Source organism: Bos mutus, chromosome 4 (genome assembly GCF_027580195.1).
Source record: "Bos mutus isolate GX-2022 chromosome 4, NWIPB_WYAK_1.1, whole genome shotgun sequence".
Taxonomy (NCBI): Eukaryota; Metazoa; Chordata; class Mammalia; order Artiodactyla; family Bovidae; genus Bos; species Bos mutus.
Window position 1 is genome coordinate 62339127 of NC_091620.1, and position 23718 is coordinate 62362844.

Consider the following 23718-nt stretch of genomic DNA (forward strand, 5'->3'; position numbering starts at 1 on the left):
TTTTTCCTAATGGACATGTTTCCTAACAGGACATGAAGGAGAAAAACTGGGAAAATCTTGGGTTAAATGAAAATTTGCATGCATGCATGCTTGGTCGTTTAGTCGTATCTGACTGTTTGCAATCCCATGGATTGTAGCCTACATAGCTCCTCTGTCCATGGATTTTCCAGGCAAGAATACTGGAGTGGGTTGCCATTTCCTACTCCAGGGGATCTTCCCAATTCATGTCTCCTGCATTGGCAGGCAGATTCTTTACCACTGCACCAACCAGGAACCCCCAAATGAAAATTTACAATGCTTGAAACATTTTATATTTTTTAAAAAGACATATGAAAATTTATAAGAAATGGAATAATCCAGAAAAATCATAAAATTACTTTTTAGATTTTTCTTTGTCACATTCTTCAGATAAACCTGGTTACTCACTAAGGTCAGATGGGAACTGGAAAAAAGAAAAAGATAAGAAAATTAATAAATTCTATTCATGTACCTTCTCATTCATCTCCCACAAATTATATTTTAAAATAATAATTTATAACATTTTATATGTCTAGATGATCACTGACAAGCTGAAGCATTCCCTGATCTTGTCATGTTAAAAGATGATTGGTTGGAATTCAAAAATGGACAAAGAAAGTATTAAAATGGCCAATAGGCCCATAAAAAGATGTTTAACACCCCTAGTTATTAGGGAAATACAATTCAAACCCTCAATGATATACTGTTTCATACCCATTAGAATGGCTGTTATCAAAAAGCAGAAAATAACAGGTGTTGGTGTTGATGAGGTTGTTGTTCACTTGCTCAGTCGTGTCCAACTCTTTGCAACCCCATGTACTGCAGCACACAAGGCTTCCCTGGCCTTCACTATCTCCCAGAGTTTGCTCACACTCATGTCCATTGAGTCAATGATGCCATCCAACCATCTCATCCTCTGTTGCCCACTTCTGCCCTAAATCTTTCCCAGCATCAGGTTCTTTTATAATGAGTCAGTTCTTCATATCAGGTGGCCAAATTATTTGAGCTTCAGCATCAGTCCTTCCAATAAATATTCAGGGTTGATTTCCTTGAAGATTGACTGGTTGGATCTCCTTGCTGTCCAAGGCACTTTCAAGAGTCTTTCAAGGGACTTTCAAGAGTCTTCTCTATCACCACAGTTTGAAAGCATCAGTTCTTCAGTGTTCAGCCTTCTTTATGATCAAACTGTCAGATCTATACATGAGTATGGAGGCTAACAAATTTGACCCTGTATGCCTTGCTGAAGGGAATAGTAAGCCACCATAGAAAACAATATAGTGATGCCTCAAAATTAAACATATGATCCAGCCATTCTACTTCCAGGAGTATACCCAAAAGACTGGAAAGTGGGAGCTGAAACAAATACTTGCATACCAATGTTCACAGGAACTGTCAACTAAAAGAAAAAAGCACAATGCAAGAGTTGTGGGTTTCAGGTTTATTCAAGGACCTTACTGAGGACTATAGCCTGGGAAACAATCTCTCAGCACTGAGGTAATGATCTTAAGATTATATATATATATATATATAGGCTTCCCAAGTGGCGCTAGTGGTAAAGAGCCTCCCTGCCAATGCAAGAGACATAAGAAATGCAAGTTTGATTCCTAAATTGGGAAGATCCCCTGGAGAAAGGAATGGCAAACCACTCCAGTATTCTTGCCTGGAGAATCCCATGGACAGAGGACATTTGTGGGCTACAGACCCTATCATAGGGTCGCAAAGAGTTGGACACGACTAAAGCGACTTGGTATGCATGCATATATGTATTACATAGATATATGTATATATCACTTTGGTCATAGAATGCTTGCAGTCAAGCATAAATCTCAGTGAAAGCTTACTGCTTGTCACGAGGATCAGGTATTTCAGTTAATGATTTTAGTGCTGTTCTGTATATGCGAAGAGTTAAGAATCCGGGTTCGTTAAAATTTTTTCCAGAGATATCTGTAACTATCTAAGGGGTCTATTTTTCCAAAGCATGGAGTGCCTTACCTGTTTTCCATCCTGAATTTCTTTTAGGGTTTACTTTCAGTCAACTAATACAGTGGCTAATGACTTGAAACTCCTATCCTCATAGAACTGGATAGTGAGCTATATTATTTGTTTTACACTGCATTATTTACAATAGTCAAAAAGTAGAAATAATCCAAGTGCCCATCAACAGAAGAATTAATTACAAAATGTGGTTTATAGGGGAGGGAAATTTTCCTTTTACCTTTGTAGTCTCTGTGGCTGGGCCTATGAATTAAACTGACAGAACAGCTCAACAGAAGAAAAACATACAAATGTTATCTAATATTTTTCCATGTACACAGGAAATATTCAAAAGGAAAATGAAGACATTAGGTTCCAAAACTTGCATACCTTTTTAAACAAAGAACGAGAAATTGTGCAGGTGTGACAAGACATAGGGCTTTGGGTCAGGGGCAAAAAATTATGGGACAGCAACTTGAAATATATGAGGGAAACTAATGGAAGTTCTTTTAATAGGTTTGTTTTATTTTAGCAGAATTTGTACAGATCCATTTCAGTATAGGCTCCCAGTCTTGTGATAAAAGCATTCTTCTCTTCCTAGTATAGAGATGGCACCCCTCTAATGGGAAATTTTATGATCTGATTTTAAGTAGAAAAAGGAAGATCAGAGATCTCTTCCTGGGACTTCCCTGGTGGTCCAGTGGTTAAGACTCCACACTTTCACTGCAGGAGACACAGGTTTGATCCCGGATCAGGGAACTAAGATCCTGCACGACCAGTGGCACAGCCAAAAAAAAAAAAAGCAAAACAAAAGAGAGGGTCCTTCCTGCATCTATTGCTTTTCTCAAGTGCTTTCAGCTCAAAATAATTAATGTGCCACAACGGCATATATTGTGGTGGCATGTTCTGTACCCTTTCAGTATGTAGATATTACAGAGGAGGAACACTTTTCCTTCTACCCTTTTAGGGTTTTTAGCAATCTAATGAGCAAACTGACATAAGACAGAGTCACAGGAGAAAACCAGTTTAGTTTTGTCTTAAAAATATAAGACCCCAAAAGGTAGTCGGGCAATAGAGGCTTATAAGCCATCCAGAGCTAAGGAATAGGATAGGGTCCTGGGTCTTCAAAGGGGAGGAAAGTGATTCCCAGGACAGTAAGAAGGGTGGATGTTTGGTGATTAGATGTTTGCCCTGCCATACAGATAGGTCATCCAAATACAAAGTTATCTTTGGTGATAGTGCTCTCTCTCAGCCAGGCCCCCTATCTAATTTCTTACAGATATTTAATAGGAAGGTTAAAAAAATTGCTTCCTAGGTTTTTGGGGCTTTAATTATCTTCAGCTCAAAATAACCTACATGCCAAAGTGATACATTTTGGGAAGGCTCATCTTGAACCCTTTCAGTACAATGAAATATCATTCAGCCTTAAAAAGCAATAAAATTCTGATACATCATGTAATGTGGATGAACCTTTGAAACATTATGCTAAGTAGAATAAGTGAAGTACTGTAAGATTCCACTTACATGAAGCATCTAGAATTGGCAAATGTCTAAAAAGAGAAAGAATAGAGTTTTCCAGAAACTCAGGAGTGTGGAGAATGGGGTTATTGCCTAATAATGATGTGGTCCAGGACTCACTACTCCAAAATATGGCAACTTGCCATATTGAATATGAATATGCCTTTCAAGCTGAAGGAATCTGAGGATGACATGTGCAAGAAGGACTTTCTGACCTTCCCCTGAAGCAAGTTTTAAGACCCCTATGTGAGAGGTACCATTCCTCTCTCCTTATCTTTTCTCCTTATCTCCAAGGAGGAGGGCACTGGGAAGAATCTGAACTAACTGGCCTTGCTAGATTCCCCCAGTTTACCATACTTGGCTCACCTTTGTCCTCTCACATCTTCCCACAGCTTTTCCCTCTTCCTTATATCTGGTATGAGAACACTCAGGATTAACCATTTCTTTGGGTCTTCATTTCCTTATGAAGGCTCCCAAGTCACATAAAACTTGCATAAAATCAATTTGTATGTTCTTCTCCTATTAATCTGTCTTTGTCAGTTTAATTTTCAGACCCATCCAGGGACCCTAAGAGGGTAGAGGCACAGAGTTTCTGTTGGGGATGATAAAAAGGTTCTAGAGAGAAACAATGATGGTAGTTGCACAATGATGTGAATGTACTTAATGCCCCTGCATTGTACATGTTTAAAAGGTTAGAATGGTAAATTTTCAACATATATATTAGTGCACACACACCAAAGAAGATCACTAGTTGGAAGTCAAGTAGGTTTCAAAGCTCTTTCAGAGCTCCAGACATTCCAAATTGTCTTCCTTTTTTTCTTCTCATTAAGTTAAATAATTGTTAAGCATTTGTTGAGAACTTTTGTACCAAACACTGTGCTATGCACAGCAGAAAATTCAAAATAAGACATCTTTCTTTCCGTGAAATCCATCATTTAGTTTTCTTAAATCGAGATTAAGGGAAAGCTGTTCAATTTTTTATACAGTTTTGTGTTCTTTGTTGGGAAAGGCTTGTTAATAGGTGTGTTGAGGGGGGAAAAAATGTCTTATACAAATAAATAATAAAACAAAGTTAAATGGATTTATTTTAAACAAGGGACTTCTTTAATATGCTAATGTGTATTTTGAATCTCCTAGACGGGGACTTAGCAAATGGCCTTCCTAAACTTATTTGATCAGGAATTCTTTGTTCTCTTGAAGTCCAATTAATTAACATCTCCCTTATACTGTGCCTGCAGAAGCTGAGCTACAGATGTACCAGCTATGTGGGGGATTCTCTTTATGTGGGGCTTAGTATGTGATGCAAGCTGTAATTATGATACAAATGTGCAGTTTATTTTATCCCTAAGTGTTCTAGCATATGTACATGATGATTTTTAACATTTTTTAAAAATTAAAAACATAGATTAAATGTTAAATAGAGACAATAAAAGTAATTTTCTAAAGTAATTTCTTATTTCAACGGAGAGTTCTCTATCTCCTTTAGACGACTTTTAGAATTCTTTTTAAAAAGTTATTTCCATTTTGGAGAGAAAGACTTGCTAATGGAGATTTTGCAGAAAATGTGATGCTGGCTTTGTGGTCTGTAATTTTTAAACATTTTTACTTTTAGAAAAATAAAACACCAATTCTCATTTTTTTTTCTTGATAAAAGTATTTCTACTAAGGTGTATTCCAATCAACAGCTATAGGACCTGTGATATTATCTATGCCTTTGGATAATTGCACTATATTTTGCAGCTCATTAAATCCATCATTTAAAATACATCTCCTTTTCCCATTACTAGACTTGGACTTCAAGTCATAACCTGCAACAATATACTCTCTCATTTTCTACATATTCTCTAGTTTTGTACCATTTCTTCACAATTAATCATGGTGGACCAATTTAAGTGCAATTAGTATCTGATTAAAGTCAAAGATACAGCAAATCTGAGCCCAGTTCATGATTTTAATGTTGGTGCCAATTATATTTTCATTAGTAGTATCACTTTCATGTTTATAAAATATTGAGTGAATGCACTAGGATATTCAAATAATTGCATGGGCATTGCAAAGGGATCGAGATGATGGAGCTGTCAAGATCAAATGTTTGGCTGTCAGGTAGAAGGCCCTTGTGATGGCGTGAAATATTTATCATTGAAGGATGAAAGTCTACACTCAGCATGGGAAAGAGGAGTTAGCTGTGTAAATGCACAGTAGATGGAAGTGCAAGTTATCTGCAAGTCACACATTTTAAAGCTAGGGGCTTCCTGAAATAGAGCATGACAATCCTATGTGGGTTCAAGGATTAAAATCCTACTGGATGACTACAGAGGCCTTCATGGAGGAGGACACATTTGGGCTGGATTCTGAGGGATCAACAGGAGTCCCCCAAATTATTCCAGATGGAAGAAAGAGGCTGAGATATGGGAAAATACACAGGTGACGCTAGTGGTAGAGAACCCAATGCAGGAGACCTAAGAGACACAGGTTCAATTCCTGGGTCAGGAAGATCCCCTGTAGGAGGGCATGGCAACCCACTCCTGTATTCTTGTCTGGAGAATCCTGTGACAGAAGAGCATAGCTACAGAGGGCTACAGTCCATAGAGTCGCAGAGTCAGACAAGACTGCAGCAACTTATCACACAGGCACGCACTCACTAAGAAAGTCATCTGGTGATGCCAAGCCTAGAGCGAATGAGAGATATGGAAGTAAATGAGACTAGAAAACAATAGACTAAGGCCAGATCATTAATGCTGACAATTTTAGACTTTATTCTCTAAGTAATTGGGAGCTGAGGAACGTTTCTGAGCAGAGGGCATGATCTGTGTTGCAGAACAATTACTCTGGTGGACCCACAGGGAACAGATGAGACTTGAATGAGGCAGGGGGGCTGGGAGGCTAATGAGGATGTTATAATTGTCTACCGAAAAATGAGGAAGACTTGATTGAATGGAAAGGAAGCAATGAATAGGAGAGAGATTTCAAAAAGAAAATTAACTGAGCTTGGTGAGCAAATCAATTAGAAATGAATTTGTATGCAAAAAACAGAATTTATGCTGTATAGGGCTTAACACATAGGCACTTATTTTACTCAAGAAAATGCAGGTGGCTGCAGGTGTTTGTGCAGAAGCTTGCCAATATCTGGGAAATTCTCAGTTCCCTTGGTTTCTGCCCCATGTTGCTGAATGACCCTCTGTTTCACAGCCAACTTTAGGTGTCATGGGCCAGAGGCTTTCTCACTTCTCAGCCTCAAACTGCAGTGAAAGCTGGGGAAGTTGAGGACTGGAGGGTCTTGGTTACCTAGGAGTGACCATGGTCCAAGCTAGGAGCTGATCACAATGTCTTTTTGGAAAAAGAAAAAATTAGCATGGAACAAATAGGCATTGGATATTAGGTGGATGATGAACAGAATTTGCCACAGTGACTAATTGGATATGGGGGTTTTGAGGATTGAATTGTGTTCCCCTAAAATTTCTTTTCACCAGAACCTGAGAATATGGCTTTATTTAGAAATAGATCCTTTGCAAATATAAATAAGGTAAGGATTGTGATGAGAACTTACTAGATTAGGATGAGCCCTGTGTACAATGAGAGTGTCATTGTAAATGTCAGAGATAAAGCCAGACACTAGTTAAAGTAATAAGGACAGGCTTTAATCAGTAACAAACCATCACAATACGGAAGAGGCTCCTTTATAAACGAATTCAACTTCAACTTGTGCAGAATAAAAGAGTTGGGAAAGAGAAAGGAGAAAGGGGGGGCATTGAGCAGCAGCCAGGAAGTGGAAGTTTATGAAAAATGGGAAGCAGGGGGAGGGAGGTTTGGTCCATGTGAAATCCATCTGCGTTTGTTGTTGTTCAGTCACTCAGTTGTGTCTGACTCTCTGTGACCCCATGGACTGCAGCATGCCAGGCTTCCCTGTCATTCAACATCTTCTGGAGCTTTCTGAAACTCATACCCATTGAGTGAATGATACCATCAACCATCTCAGCCTCTGTCACCCCCTTCTCCTGCCTTCAGTCTTTGCCAGCATTAGTGCCTTTCCTAATGAGTCAGCTCTTCAAATAAGGTGGCCAAAGTATTGGAGCTTCAGCTTCAGCATCAGTCCTTCCAATGAATATTCAGGATTGACTGGTTTGATAGCCTTGCAGTCCAAGGGACTCTCAAGAGTCTTTTCCAACACCACAGTTCAAAAGCATCAATTCTTCGGTGCTCAGCTTTCTTTATAGTTCAACTCTCACATCCATACATGAGTACTGGAAAAACCATAGCTTTGACTAGATGGACCTTTGTTGGTAAAGTGATGTCTCTGCTTTTTAATGTGCTGTCTAGATTGTTCATAGCTTTTCTTCCAAGGAGCAAGTGTCTTTTAACTTCATGGCTGCAGTCACCATCTGGAGTGATTTTGGAGCCCAGAAAAATAAAGTGTCTGACTGTTTCCATTGTTTCCCCATCATTTGCCATGAAGTTTCAGGACCAGATGCCATGATCTTCATTTTGTGAATCTTGAGTTTTAAGCCAGCTTTTTCACTCTCCTCTAACTTTCATCAAAAAGCTCTTTACTTCCTCTTCGCTTTCTGTCATAAGGATGGTGTCATCTGCATATCTGAAGCTATTGGTATGTCTCCCTGCAATCTTGATTCCAGTTTGTGATTCATCCAGTGTGGCATTTCATATTATACATACTCTGCATAAAAGTTAAATAAGCAGGGTGACAGTATACAGCCTTGACCTATTTCTTTGCCAATTTTGAACCAGTCCATTGTTCCATGCCAAGTTCTAACTGTTGCTTCTTGACCTGCATACAGATTTCTCAGGAGGCAGGTCAGGTGTTCTGGTATTCCCATCTCTTTCAGAATTTTCCAGTTTGCTGTGATCCATACAGTCAAAGGCTTTAGCGTAGTCAATGAAGCAGAAGTAGTTGTTTTTTCTGGAACTCTCTTGCCTTTTCTTTGATCCAACAGACATTGGCAATTTGACCTCTGGTTTCTTTGCCTCTTCTAAATCCAGCTTGAACATCAGGAAGTTCTCAGTTCACGTACTGTTTAACCCTAGCTTAGAGAATTTTGAGCATCACTTTGCTAGCATGTGAGACGAGTGCAATTGTGCACTAGTTTGAATATTCTTTGGCATTGTCTTTCTTTGGAATTAGAATGAAAACTGACCTCTTCCAGTCCTGTGGCCTCTGCTGAGTTTTCCAAATTTGCTAACATACTGAATGTAGCACTTTCACAACATCATCTTTTAGGATTTGAAATAGCTCAGCTGGAATTCTATCACCTTGACTAGCTTTGTTTGCAGTGATGCTTCTTAAGGCCAACTTAACTTCACCTTCCAGGATATCTGGCTCTAGATGAGTCATCACACCATTGTGATTATCTGGGTCATTAAGATCTTTTTTGTATAGTTCTGTGTATTCTTGCTACCTCTTCTTAATATCTTCTGCTTCTGTTAGGTCCATACCATTTTTGTCCTTTATTGTGTCCATCTTTGCATGAAATGTTCACTTGGAATCTCTATTTTTCTTGAAGAGATCTCTAGTCTTTCCCATTCTATTCTTTTCCTCTATCTTTCTCTGGATTTGTTAACTGTCACTTATCAGAGTTAGGCTCCTACCCTCACACAGAGATGGGAAGATAAGACTATCATTAGGTGCTGGCTGAAACAAACAGGATGTCACCTAGAGCCAGATATCCTGGAATGTGAAGTCAAGTGGGCCTTAGACAGCATCACTATGAACAAAGCTAGTGGAGGTGATAGAATTCCAGTTGAGCTATTTCAAATCCTGAAAGATGATGCTGTGAAAGTGCTGCACTCAATATGCCAGCACATTTGGAAAACTCAGCAGTGGCCACAGGACTGGAAAAGGGCAGTTTTCACTCCAATCCCAGAGAAAGGCAATGCCAAAGAATACTCAAACTACCGCACAATTGCACTCATCTCACATGCTAGTAAAGTAATGCTCAAAATTCTCCAAGCAAGGCTTCAGCAATATGTGAACTGTGAACTTCCTGATGTTCAAGCTGGTTTTAGAAAAGGCAGAGGAACCAGAGATCAAATTGCCAACACCCGCTGGATCATTGAAAAAGCAAGAGAGTTCCAGAAAAACATCTATTTCTGCTTTATTGACTATGTCAAAGCCTTTGACTGTGTAGATTACAATAAACTGTGGAAAATTCTGAAAGAGATGGACATACCAGACCACCTGACCTGCTCCTTGAGAAACCTGTATGCAGGTCAGAGAGCAACGGTTAGAACTGGACATGGAACAACAGACTGGTTCCAAATAGGAAAAGGAGGACATCAAGGCTGTATATTGTCACCCTGCTTATTTAACTTATATGCAGAGTACATCATGAAAAACACTGGGCTAGAAGAAGCACAAGCTGGAATCAAGATTGCCGGGAGAAATATCAATAACCTCAGATATGCAGATGACACCACCCTTATGGCAGAAAGTGAAGAGGAACTAAAAAGCCTCTTGCTGAAAGTGAAAGAGGAGAGTGAAAAAGTTGGCTCAAAGCTCAAAATTGAGAAAACGAAGATCATGGCATCTGGGCCCATCACTTCATGGGAAATAGATGGGGAAACAGGGAAAACAGTGGAAACAGTGTCAGACTTTATTTTTCTGGGCTCTAAAATCACTCCAGATGGTGATTGCAGCCCTAAAATTAAAAGACGCTTGCGTAGGATATATATTTAATATCCTAGATAGCATATTAAAAACAAGAGACATTACTTTGTCAACAAAGGTCCGTCTAGTCAAGGCTATAGTTTTTCCAGTAGTCATGTATGATTGTGAGAGTTGGACTATAAAGAAGGCTGCGTACAGAACTGATGCTTTTGAACTGTGGTGTTGGAGAAGACTCTTGAGAGTCCCTTGGACTGCAAGGAGATCCAACTAGTCCATCCTAAAGGAAATCAGTCCTGGGTGTTCATTGGAAGGGCTGATGTTGAAGCTGAAGCTCCAATACTTTGGCCACCTGATGTGAAGAGCTGACTCATTTGAAAAGACCCTGATGCTGGGAAAGATTGACGGCAGGAGGAGAAGGGGACGACAGAGGATGAGATGGTTGGATGGCATCACCGACTCAATGGACAAGAGTTTGGGTAAACTCCGGGAGTTGGTGATGGACAAGGAGGCCTGGTAGGCTGCAGTTCAATGGGGTCGCAGAGAGTAGGACCTGACTGAGCGACTGAACTGAACTGAACTGAAGCAAACAGAAAGTTCTTTGGACAGCCTTGAGTTTAGGAGGGTGGACTAGTCATCCTAGGAATTCGACCTTGAACTGTTAGAAACCACACTAGTGTTTCTTCAAGTCTTTGTGTGTAGATGGAAAAGTGAAAGTGAAAGTCGCTCAGTCCTGTGCAAGTCTTTGTGTCCCCAAGGACTACACAGTCCATGGAATTCTCCAGGCCAGAATACTGGGATTGGTTAGCTTTTCCCTTCTCCAGGGGAATCTTCCCAACCTAGGGATCAAACCCAGGTCTTCCACATTGCAAATGGTTTCTTTACCAGCTGAGCCACAAGGGAAACCCAAGAACACTGGAGTGGGTAGCCTATCCCTTCTCCAGCAGATCTTCCCAACCCAGGAATTGAACCAGGGCATCCTATATTTCAAGTGAATTCTTTACCAACTGAGCTATCAGGGAAGTCCAGATGAGAAGGGAGGATGTACAAAATCATTTGCTGAGTTGGCAGTTTTAATAGGCCAAGGCTAAGGCCTCGTCAAGTAGAGGGCTTAGAGGAGCCTGAGCAGAGTTTGGTAAAAGGAGAGAATGGTTGTCATAAATAGAAAGTGGAAAAGGCCATGTGAAGACAAAGGCAGAGATTGGAGTTATGCTCCCCAAAATCAAAGAACACCAGGGGCCATCAGAAGAGACAAGAGGCAAAATAAAATCCTCCCCTAGAACATTTGGAAGGAGCATGGCTCTGCCATTTTGATTTTTAGTTTCTGGCCTCTTAAACTCTGAGAAAATCAGTTTCTGCTTTCTAACGACCTAGTTTGTGGCAAATTTTCCCAGCAGCTCTAGGAAACTAATATACACTTGAAGAAGAGGGAGACACTTTGAACCCTAGGAGTCTGGGAAGATATTACTACCGTGGGTTGACATGTTGCCTACAAGACATCTGGGAAATATTAATAAGGAGATGAGAATATGGCAGGGTTTGGGATTATGGATTTAGGCTTGAAGCATGAATAATAATGAGACTTCTGGGGAAAGAAAAGTAAATTTCATCAAACAATAGTGTACAACTTAGACCATAATTGTAGTGTTTAATTGCCCACTTCAACACAGTTGTTTCCCTCCCATTTCCAAATTCTATTTCTGTGTGGTGGGGTGGAGAGAAAGCTAGCATCGTTGAGGGTTAATGAAATCTGGCTTATAAGAACCAACAAATTTCCACAAGTTTGGAAGCAGTCATTAGCAAAGCTTTAATTTCCCATTTGCCTTAGTAGCAAATTTAGCGGCCCTTTCTAAACTTCACCATGGATTGCTATCTCTATTAGTTGTTTTTTTTTTTAATAAGAAAACACCACCATAGTGTTGTTGCATCTGCAGAGTTCATAATGTAATTCGTTTATATTTCTAGTATTGTATTTATCCCAATGCATTGTAATTATCGTTCTGTCTCCCCCTCTAAATTGTGAGTTTCTTAAGAGCAATGATCTATATTTGTATCTCAATTACCTAATACAGAATTCAGCACTGAAGTAATTTGTGTAATACTTGTTGCATCTATTGCAGTAACAATAGAAGCTAAGGGCCAGGCTCTGCAGCTCGATCACCTAGGATAAATTTTGGCTCTTACATATTATCTTTGTGACCTTGGGCAGATTACTAGACCTCTCTGTGCCTCAGTTTCCTCATTGTAATCTGGAATAACAATAAGACCCTCTGCATTAAAATTGTTGTGATGATTAGCAGGTATTCAGTACATGATCAATATCCACAAATATGGTATTAGATTATTATGTAGAATAAAGCCTTCTGACATTCCACACTGCAATCCAAAGTAGGCCTTCCTTATTTTATTATTTTTTTATATCTTCCTATTTCCTTCATGACAATATTATAATCTTTAGTTTAACTTACTTCTCTGCTAACAAATCGCATGAAGGCAAGAACCTTGTCTGTTTAGTTTTCTACCCAATCCATGCTTAACACCTCATCTACATACAGAAGAAACTAGTAACAGTTTGTTAAAGAAATAAAATTGATGAATGTTCCATTTCATTCAATGATCTTTGAATGATCATTGATGACTCATCTGTAATGTTTAGTTGAAATCGTTCTCACATAGCTAACATTTGTCGACTGAAAAAAAATTCACAGTCTTAAAGTTGAGAGGTATATTTTATTCCACGGACAAAACTGAGGACTTAAGTCTAGGACACAGTGTCTCAGAAACTCTAAGGGACTGTTCTGAAGGGGCAGAAACTAGGACATACAGAAGGTTTTGCAACAAAGACCAGGTAGTTGAAACATCAAAAGAAGGAAAGAAAGAAAGTGAAGTTGCTCAGTCATGCCCGACTCTTTGCGACTCCATGAACCAGGTTTCTCCATTCATGGGATTTTCCAGGTAAGAATACTGGATTGGGTTGTCATTTCTTTCTCCAGGGGATCTTCCCCATCTAGGGATCGAATCCAGGTCTCCTGCATTGCAGGAAACATCAAAAGATTAATTAAAGAATACCAGATATCTTAAGTTAAGGAATTGAGTCCTTTTCTGTGTTTGGGAAGATGCAAAAGTCTGGCCTTAGTGAAAGCAACCCTTTGAAATGTGCCTCAGCTATCTGGGGTCAGAATCCTGTGCTCAAGTTGAAGACAGACTTCATCCTGAGTCTCTTGAGGGTATATCATCAGAGGTGGCTGCAGTAAATGACTGATAGATAGAGGTACAAGTCCAGTCTCCATCCCAAGTTCCCTCGGGGTGCACCATGAGGGTGACTGTAATGTGATGGCTTGATGGTGGCAACACCCTTTGTTTACTGATAGTTCACACACTGAAATTCCTTCTAACTTGAAATTCAAAGAAAAGTAATGTGACAACAATAGGCCTTCAGCCAGATCTGAGAAAGAAGGACTTCCTATTATTTCTAGGACCAACTATCTGAAAATAGGATAATATATCATTATAGGTATATGCTCTTTTTATTTCCTATTTCTGCCCTTCAGGGCAGTTTTGACATTGGAATAACTAACAATAATATCATGTTCTTAGGGAAAGAATGATCACTTTCTTGTGAGAAGATTCAAGACAGGTTCAGGGGAGCAAAAATTGCCACCCCAAAATGTTTTGTTGGCATGCAGATTATTTACAGCTGAAAACAATGCCCAGGAGACTCAGGAAGAAACTTTGGCTTTCTCCTGGATGCCTAGAAGAATATAGACAGAAGACTTGTTCCCGGAAGGGAGCTGTCACCATAGAAAACTATAGTGTGAACTAAGTGTGCAGACTATAGTCCTCAGTAAGATCCCGAATAAAACTTAACTCACAACTCTTACCTTGTACGTTTTCCTATTAGTTGACACTACGCAGGGTACCTGCCAAATATTGCAACTTAGCATATTATTTATTTTTATCTGTTGAAATTTGAAAAAAAGCCATGTAAAGGAAAGACTTTTTTACTTCCCCTGAAGCAGGTCATAAAACATTCAATGAGAAGCGCCCTCCCTATACCTGGAGGAAAGGAATATCCTAATCTCTAAAGATAGAGGGCCACAGGGAAGAATCCAAGTGCACAGTCCCTATCCCACCCCGCTGGTCCCTCTGACTATACAGCTCATTCATACTCTTTATCCCATTGTGTCTTTCCAGAACTTTCCACTCTTCATCAAATCTAGCATAAAAACACTCAGGTTTAACCATTTGAGTTTCCTTATGAAGCCTCTTGTGTCACATAAAACTTACATTTAATAGATTGCCGTGTTTTTCTCCTGCTAATCTTCCTTTTGTTATAGGGATCCCAACAGAGAACTTAGAAAGGTAAAGGAAAAAGATATTCTTCCTCCCCTCCACTGGAATAAAGTTTATGCGAATTTCCTGTTTTTTTAATATGATTCATATAGAGGGGAATTCAATGATGAAGAGTCAGCTTTTTTAAAAATTGATCCCTCTGTTGGGATGCTAAAGGGATTTGGGAAATAAAAACTAAAAGAATCTTCACAATATTAAAAGTTTTCAAATCAAAATGCAAGCTAGTCTTATTTACCATAAAGCCTGTCTCATTGCTTTGTTCTGCCATCCTTCTATACATTTGCCCGGAGAGGACAGCAAACAAAGGAGGAATATGTAAACATGTTAATCATTTCTAACTTGCCATCTATGACAATTCATGGTACTGAAATCAGAAAGGATGGGATCACTTTTCCATTTCTTTAAGGTCACCAAGGACAGACAAGCTCAGGACATACTGTATTTGTCAGAAGCAAAAGAGATGACTAGGGAGATGGCAATGACAAATCTGTTCTAGGCTTAGCTCATTTTACTGAAGAATGTGTGTCCCCTTCTGACATTTATCAAAAGAAATTCAATTTTATAAAAAGAAGGATGTCAAATAATAGTACATAGCTAACACTCATTCTGCGGCTGTCAGAAGGCCAGATGGGGGCAAAAAGGAAAAGGGTAGATGGAAGAAAAAGTCATGCTGGCAAGAAACAGAAAGCCAAACAGGGTGAAAGGTCAGTTCTAATATGCTTACAGGCTTGAATACATTTCTAATTATGTCACATAGTTTTGAGATCCATATTAGTGCCTACTTCACACTTTGGAACACTGTTTTTCATTTTCTACAAATACAAGGAATGACACAAAGTAAAGGTTTTGTATCTATGTGTGTTTTTTTGTTTTTTGTTCTTTTTTTCTGTTTTTTCCTTCTACATCAGGGAAGAAAGCTAATGAAACCTGGTAAAATCCCACAGCACCAGGTACAATGAAATGTACCCCGTGGGCAAGCAATCTATATTTCTTACAGTGATGATGATGATTTTTCTTTGGCAGGAAAGGATATTATGGGTCAAAGAATAAAACCAAAAGTTGAGACAGAGGTAGTAGAAAAAAAGAAGTCAGATTAAGATCAAAGGAGGGGATTCTATTAGGAGACTAATGATGAAGCTGACAAAATACTGTAAGAAGTGAGTGTTTTTACCATACTGCATAAAAATATTGGATTAAGATACAAATTAAATCTCTTTCTCAGTAAGGGGTTTCTGCAGGACAGAAGCAATTAGGCTGCTGTCTACTGAAGACAGGAAACTTGATTAACAGATCCAAAAAGACAGCGTAGGGAAGATGGGTTTAACACCAGGAGGTGAAACACCAACTGTTATGCAAATTGACTTTTCTCAAAATGTTGGATAATTTCAATCAAGGACTGAAATACACTTTTTTTTTTTTTTTAAAACATCACTGTTGTGTAGCTGTTAGTTGGTCGAAGGAAAGCAGGGCTGGAACTGGGGAACGTGTCAGCTTACATTCTCTCTCCTCCTTGTTTCAGTAGCTCTGTTTCCTTCTGCTAGGCCTTCTTGCCCAGGTGGTAAAGCTCTTTGGCTGAGATGGGTGACCACAATGAGAACAAAGAACTGAAGCAGAAGTTAAACTTTTCCTGTTGTGAAGAGGAGCATGAGAACAAGGGGCAGGAGGAAGCACAGGAGAGCGAGGAGGCCCAGACTCAAACCCCAGAGAGGCCTAGAGGTCAGGATTCAGAGGTGAAGCTCACACCTCCCAGGACGCCCCTTGGTAATGAATATGACCTCAGCGCACTTTACGAAAGAGACCAAGCGAGTCCAGATCAGGGTCTCAGGACTCCAGTGTCACACTCCCTCGCACGCCCTGAAACACCACCAGCCCCACCAGACAAGAGCAGGCCGTCACACTGCGAGAGCCCCTTCACTCCCAAAGGCCAGGTGAGCCAGTCAATGATTTCTTCAACAGGGAAGCCTCTCCCCCGAAGCTCTAAGCATCTGAAGCTCACACCCGGCCCCTTCATTGATGAGATGACCTCATTGGCTCTGGTCAACATTAATCCCTTCACTCCGGAGTCCTATAGAAAACAATTCCTTAAATCCAATGGCAAGAGGAAAACCCGTGGCGATCTTGAGGAATCCAGTCCAGGAGAAGGCAAGGGAGAACACGGGCTGCCTGCTAAGAGATGTGTCTTACGAGAAACCAACATGGCTTCCCGCTATGAAAAAGAATTCTTGGAGGTAGAAAAAATTGGGGTCGGGGACTTTGGTACAGTCTACAAGTGCATTAAGAGGCTGGATGGATGTGTTTATGCAATAAAACGCTCCACGAAACCTTTGGGAGGATTATCAGATGAGACTCTGGCTATGCATGAAGTTTATGCCCATGCGGTGCTGGGACAACACCCCCATGTGGTGCGTTACTACTCTGCGTGGGCAGAAGATGACTACATGATCATTCAAAATGAATACTGCAATGGTGGGAGCTTGCAGGCTGCAGTAACTGAAAACACAAAGTCTGGCAGTCATTTCCCAGAGCCCAGACTCAAGGACATCCTTCTACAGATTTCCCTCGGGCTCAAATACATCCACAGCTCCGGCATGGTGCACCTGGACATCAAGCCCAGTAACATCTTCATTTGTCATAAGATGCAAAGCGACTCCCCCGTAGTCCTGGAAGAGGCTGAAAATGAAGCTGATTGGTTTTTCTCTGCTGATGTGATGTATAAAATTGGTGATTTGGGTCATGTGACATCAATAAGCAATCCCAAAGTGGAAGAGGGGGACAGTCGCTTCTTGGCTAATGAAATTTTGCAAGAGAATTATCAGCACCTCCCCAAAGCAGACATATTTGCCTTGGGGTTGACCATCGCGGTGGCTGCAGGAGCAGAGCTGTTGCCCACCAACGGCACCGAGTGGCATCATATTCGTGAGGGGAACCTTCCAGACATTCCTCAGGAGCTCTCCAAGGAATTCCACCAACTACTCGAGAGCATGATCCACCCTGATCCAGCAGAGAGACCGTCTGCAGCAGCTCTGGCCAAGAGTCGAGTCCTCTGTCCCTCCCTGGGGAAAACAGAAGAGCTTCAGCACCAGTTGAACTTGGAAAAGTTCAAGACAGCCACACTGCAAAGGGAACTGAAAGAAGCCCAGCAGGCCCAGTCCCCCAAGGATGGCCACAGTGTCCCCGGGGTCTCTGATAACCCCACCGGGTTAAGAAACGCCAAATGTCTGGTAGGAGGAAAGAGTGCCAAGTCTTCAAGCTTCACCTCGGGGCAGACTTCCCCATAAGAATGTCTCTCCCATCAACTTACTCTTTATCCCGAAAATAGATACTGGCTGTGTCGACCTTTCTTGTATAAAGGGAGGAACTAACAGACTTGACAGGCTGAAGATTTCAAGAGCCACCCTAATTTAGCATTTTCAGCCAAGATCCTATAGCCACCAAGGCTTCCTAGCAGCACCGGTGGCAGGTACTACCATTAGCAGCCATTTTTCTTCTCTTGTTACATCCCTAACACCACCTGTAATCAGCTCAGTGACTCCTCAGATTTGCTGATGGTCAACAGGAAAGCATGGGCCTCTGAACTGAAAGCAGACTCCCCCAGCCCCTGCAGCCTGTGGACTACGAGGCTGCCCTACCTACCTGCCTACCAACCAAGGATCCCAGGGACTCTCCTGGCACACAGAAAGAAAGTCAATTTTGTTTAGAGTTGAGGTAGCATTTTTGTAAGGAAGTATGCCTGGATTTCAACAACACTTCCCAGGGTAGGTGATTTTATTCCTCAAAAAATTCTCAGTCGCTTTGAGAGAGTGGTTTTCCTACTGTATTCTCTGAATGGAGACAATCCCTTTCTCTGATACTGTTTTTACCAAGTAAATGACTTCACTATGTGAGGTAGGTAGAAATAAGACTCTATGTGACTTGAATTTCTGAACTGGCTATTAACTTATGGAACAAAAACACTGGCTAGAGGGTTTGAGGGAAATCTGATGTGGTTTGTTGTCCCCCAATCTATTTGCTTTGACTCTCTTGTAACTGTTATAATGGATTTTGATTTTCTGAGTGTTACTAATGTCTCCTGGATTTTATGAAAAGTTGGCTTTGATTCCTGTGATTTTATCCTATTTTATCCAAATCCTTTACTCTGTATATATATTCAAAGGAAATAGAACATTTGTAAATAAAGTTTTTTTTTTTTTAAATCTTGTCCAAAGCCAAATAGGAATAAAGCACTCTTCTTTGTAAATATGTAACTAACAAAGAATGAGAAATGCATGTTGGAAACCACAGTAGGTAGGAGAGAGAATTTAGTAGGCTAGGGCTAACAGCCCTTGGCTTTAAGGTTCAGTTTCACAGCCTTCACAGCTAATAATGGCCAGGCTATGACACAAAATCATGTTGGTCACAAAAGCATTTGAGAACAACTAGTTGTGTCTTTTAATGATGTTACTCCTGTTGTGGCTTATAGGCTTTTTGGCTACCTTATTTTCTTCCTTCCCTTAATTTTTAAAAGCAAATTAAGTTTTAAAAATTGAATAAACCAGTGAACAAATCATCACATCAAAAAAAAAAAAAAAACATCACTGTTCTCTGGCCTTAAACTCCGCAATGCAATTTCTTATTAAATAACTGCTACTGATGCATGTGTCACAGTCAAATTCCTGAGGTAGGTACTGAGACACTGCAGAACATTTCACCATAAAACTGATTTTTGCTTCTTTTCCAAATTTTCAAACATTCAAGGTGTTCTGGCTAAGGATGGCTGAGCAAGCAGCTTGTGGGACACTGGCTATGAACTGTTTGTGTCTAACCTTTTTGAGTCCCATACTCTCTGTAAGGTACCTATTTGGTGCAGTCCAAGCCAACTTGTTCTTGTTTAGAATAAGGACTCTAAGGAGTGGCTACCATTTGTTAATGACAAAATACTTGTGTGTATTTCTCCCACTAATAAGACATTGTGCTAAAGCCAGAGACTGCTACTGCTACTGCTAAGTCACTTCAGTCGTGTCCAACTCTGTGCGACCCCATAGACGGCAGCCCACCAGGCTCTGCCGTCCCTGGGATTCTCCAGGCAAGAACATTGGAGTGGGTTGCCATTGCCTTCTCCATTGTGTGAAAGTGAAAAGTGAAAGTGAAAAGTGAAAGTGAAGTCGCTCAGTCACGTCCGACTTGTAGCGACCCCATGGACTGCAGCCTACCAGGCTCCTCCATCCATGGGATTTTCTAGGTAAGAGTACTGGAGTGGCTTGCCATTGCCTTCTCCGAAAGTCAGAGACAGGACACCAGAAATCCAGGAAACATTGTAACTATTTATTCTTCATTCTCAAATTTGTACTTACTGTCCTGGAGATTTTCAAATTCAAAGTCCTAAAAGTATGCAGAATATTTAAAAATGTATCTGTAATCGAGTATTTTTCCTTGAACAAAAATAAGTCAGGTTCCACAGCTCATAAACCAGATCTTTCTATTTCTTCTTGGAAGATGTTGAGAAGAATTAAAATCATGTAGATGATCTACGTGGAATTAATATAGTCATCTTCATACATATTATTACCAGCAAAGTTTTCAAGGTTTAAATTTTTTCATGAGACTGGCCACACACATTTGCATAAATCCTTTGATCCAGGGAATATGATCGAATCAACTAAATAAGTTAACATACAAACTTTTAACTCTTCACATCAAGGGTTGTCGAACTTTTTCTCTGAAGTACTAGATAGTAAATGTGTTCGCCTTTGCATTCCAGACAGCCTCTCACAAGAACTCAGCTTTGTTCTGTAGGGACACAAAAGCAGCCAGAGGACTCTGCAGAAGTAAACGGGCTTGGCTGTGTTCCAATACAGTGTTATTTACAATAACAGGCAACGAATTTTGGCCTGCAAGCCACAGTTTGCTGACTCATGCTTTATATCATTTTATCCCCTTAATTTCTTTTCATTTATCCTCTATCACGATGTCACAGCCTCGTACTGAGAATGCAGCAAAGCTGTGGCTACAGACCAAACATTGTAAACAAAGATTGCAGGGGAGGAGGAATGTGAAAATTTGTTTAAAAAATATGTACTAAATTAGTAATAGAATATACACTGAAAAACTTTAGAGTTAACAGTCCTTTCCCCACCCTGCTGCTTGAGAGATCTTTCTAAAATGCAAATTTGATCTTGGAACTCTCTAGCTGAAAATGTTTTACCTGCAGCAGACAGCCGGCTCTTTAGCTTGTCACAAACGTCTCATCCCATGGCTGACCCTGTTTTCCTCCCAACTTCATCTCTTGCTATGTCTTCTTCTCACATTCTGTGCTCCAGCTACACAGAGGGAATCATAATTTCCATAGTGCTATGTGCATTCTGGCCTTCCAACACATGCACTGCTATTCACTGTGCTTGAAACCTATTAACAACACTGACCTCGCTAACTCCTTGAGGACTGAACTCGGGTGTCTCAGGTGACTTTTACTCCCAGCCTGTGCTATCAGGAGGTGACTGTTTCCTTGTCTATTGACCCTGATAAATATTAAATTCTTGAAAGTTGAAACTGCATTTTTTAAAAGCATGATGCCTAGCAATGGAGAACAATCCATAAGTAATTATTCAATCAATCAATCAGTCAATTAAATGAGCTTTGTGGGTCCCTCCACTTCATCCTATAAATATAATTGTTCCTAACAATGAGCAATCTCTTTTCTTTAGCATACCATCTATAAATGATACACAAACAACTAATAGAGAAATGAAAAAAAATTAGTTCAAGCAGTAATTTATATCCTATAAGCAGGGGGAAATGTTAATAAAGTCCATTTGCATGCTTGCTTCAGCAGCACATATGCTAAAATCTGAATGATACAGAGATTAGCATGGTCCCTGTGAAAGGATTACCTACATGGGAAAAGAATCTGAAAAAGAACATATATATGTATGAAGTATGAAGTGTTAGTTGTTCAGTCGTGTCCAACTCTTTGCAGCTTCGTGGACTGTAGCCTGCCAGGCTTCTCTATCCATGAAATTCTCCAGGCAAGACTACTGGTGTGGGTAGCCATTCCCTTGTCCAGGGGATCTTCCTGACCCAGGGATCAAACCTGGGTCTCCTGCATTGCAAGCAGATTCTTTACCATCTGAGCCAGCAGAGAAGCCCCAGATATACGTAAATGTACAACTAAATCACTTTGTTGTACACCTGAAACTAATACAACATTGTAAATCAACTATACCTCAATATAAAATAAGTTTTTAAAAACCGCTTTGCATTTACCACATAAGTAGGAATCTTTTCTCAACTGCTAATCATACAAGAGCCAGGTTTTATATGAAGAGCAATTAAACATTTATAGGATCTACAGGAGACATGAACAGATGCTATTTAAAGACATCCAGAAGAAAAGACTACAGAGAAAATAAATTTGTGTTTCAGTGGGAAACTATACATTAGACTTTAGCCTTTCATAATCTTTGCACTATTTTACAACTTTTATAATTGATGCACATGCACATTCTGTCTGGTCTGGAAGAGTTTCAGTTGACTTCCCTCCATTCCTTTTTGTGCTGTGCTGTGTTAAGTTGCTTCAGTTAAGTTCAGATCAGTCGCTCAATCGTGTCTGACTCTTTGCAACCCCATGAATCACAGCATGCCAGGCCTCCCTGTCCATCACCAACTCCTGGTGTTCATTCAAACTCACGTCCATCGAGTCGGTGATGCCATCCAGCCATCTCATCCTCTGTCATCCCCTTCTCCTCCTGCCCCCAATCCCTCCCAGCATCAAGGTCTTTTCCAATGAGTCGACTCTTTGCATGAGGTGGCCAAAGTACTAGAGTTTCAGCTTTAGCATCATTCCTTCCAAAGAACACCCAGGGCTGATCTCCTTTAGAATGGACTGGTTGGATCTCCTTGCAGTCCAAGGGACTCTCAAGAGTCTTCTCCAACACCACAGTTCAAAAGCATCAATTCTTTGGCTAAGTTGCTTCAGTTGTGTCAAATTCTTTATGACCCCTAAGGTTGGTAACCTGCCAGGCTGCTCTGTCCATGGGATTCTCTAGGCAAGAATACTGGAGTGGGTTGCCATGCCCTCCTCTCATTCCTTTTTACTTCATAGAAATTAGTGCCTTTTGACTTTTCCTTTAAGCCAGTTACACCAACTACCTGATTCCCTCACTGAATGACTAAAATAAAATCTTCAACACATGCTCACTTTAAAATCCTTATGAGAGTCATGATTTTATCTTTTCCAAAAAAATTATCTTTTAACAGTTTTGGAGGTTCCACTGAGATGCTCAGTGGATTCAGGCATCAGAGCCAGGAAAACTTCATAAGGAGAGAAGTGCACTCCGTGGGCAACTTAGGCCCAGGTTAGTCTTCTCTTGGCTTCCAAAGGTAAACCCAAAATGGCAATAAAACTTTGCTTCCTCTGTGCTTTTCTAATTTTAAGTTGCCCCTCTACCAGTTTTACATTTTGTGTTTGGATTTTGGGGGGGTCAATACGTTCTTTCCCAGTAGTTGTTAGAAATTTGACTTCATGACCTGATCATTGATGATCTCTGTAAATGAAGTAATAATTAATAGAGAACCCAGCTGACCAAGAGAAAGCAGAGAATCTGGCATGTGAGTCTTTTCTGTTTGTCTGTTTTGATACCTAATCAATTAAGAATTTTGTGTCCATTCGTGAATTTTTTATTTCTGTGTTTACTCTTGACCCATGACTAAAATTTCAGAATAGATGCTATAAGCTTTCTCCCTTTCTCTTTGTATATCTGTATGTCACTATAATTTAGAAAGGCTTTTACCTCTTATGTGAGGAGCCTGATGGGCTATGGTCCATAGGGTTGCAAAGAGTCAGACACCACTGAAGTGATTTAGCATGCAAAATTCTCAGAAAATAGGGAAATTGAAGTTCTCTTACTTTCAGTGTGGCAGATTTAAAAAGTATTCAGCTCAGAAATGTTTTAAGAGTTCACTTTCAAATAATTTAGTTAATGAGACAAGTTTAATATTACTGGTTTTATTTTTTGAAAGTTATGTCATCTATGATTTGTCATTATTAAGTAAAATACATAAGTATAGATGTTTACTTTACTTGAATATGTACTACCTAATCTTAGATTCACTAATTGAATAAACTTATATTACTTCTACTTAATGTTTAAGATTATGAAAAACATAAAGTTGTGTTTACCCAGATTAAATTATTATTCCAATAAATTTATGTCAATAATAATTATGTTTTGTCATATGTCAGCTCAAAGATAATTTCTAAGAAC

The 23718-nt window shown here is 40.0% G+C and overlaps 1 protein-coding gene and 1 pseudogene across 1 annotated transcript; both read left to right on the plus strand.

Annotated features, from left to right (window-relative positions):
• The first annotated feature begins 16056 nt into the window (after positions 1 to 16056).
• Positions 16057 to 17757, plus strand: LOC138987538 (wee1-like protein kinase 2). The gene has a single exon (XM_070368803.1). It carries the CDS (start codon positions 16057 to 16059, stop codon positions 17755 to 17757), a length of 1701 nt encoding a protein of 566 aa, XP_070224904.1.
• Positions 17758 to 21275: 3518 nt separating this feature from the next.
• On the plus strand, positions 21276 to 21376 carry LOC138987719 (U6 spliceosomal RNA; annotated as a pseudogene).
• Positions 21377 to 23718: the final 2342 nt, after the last annotated feature.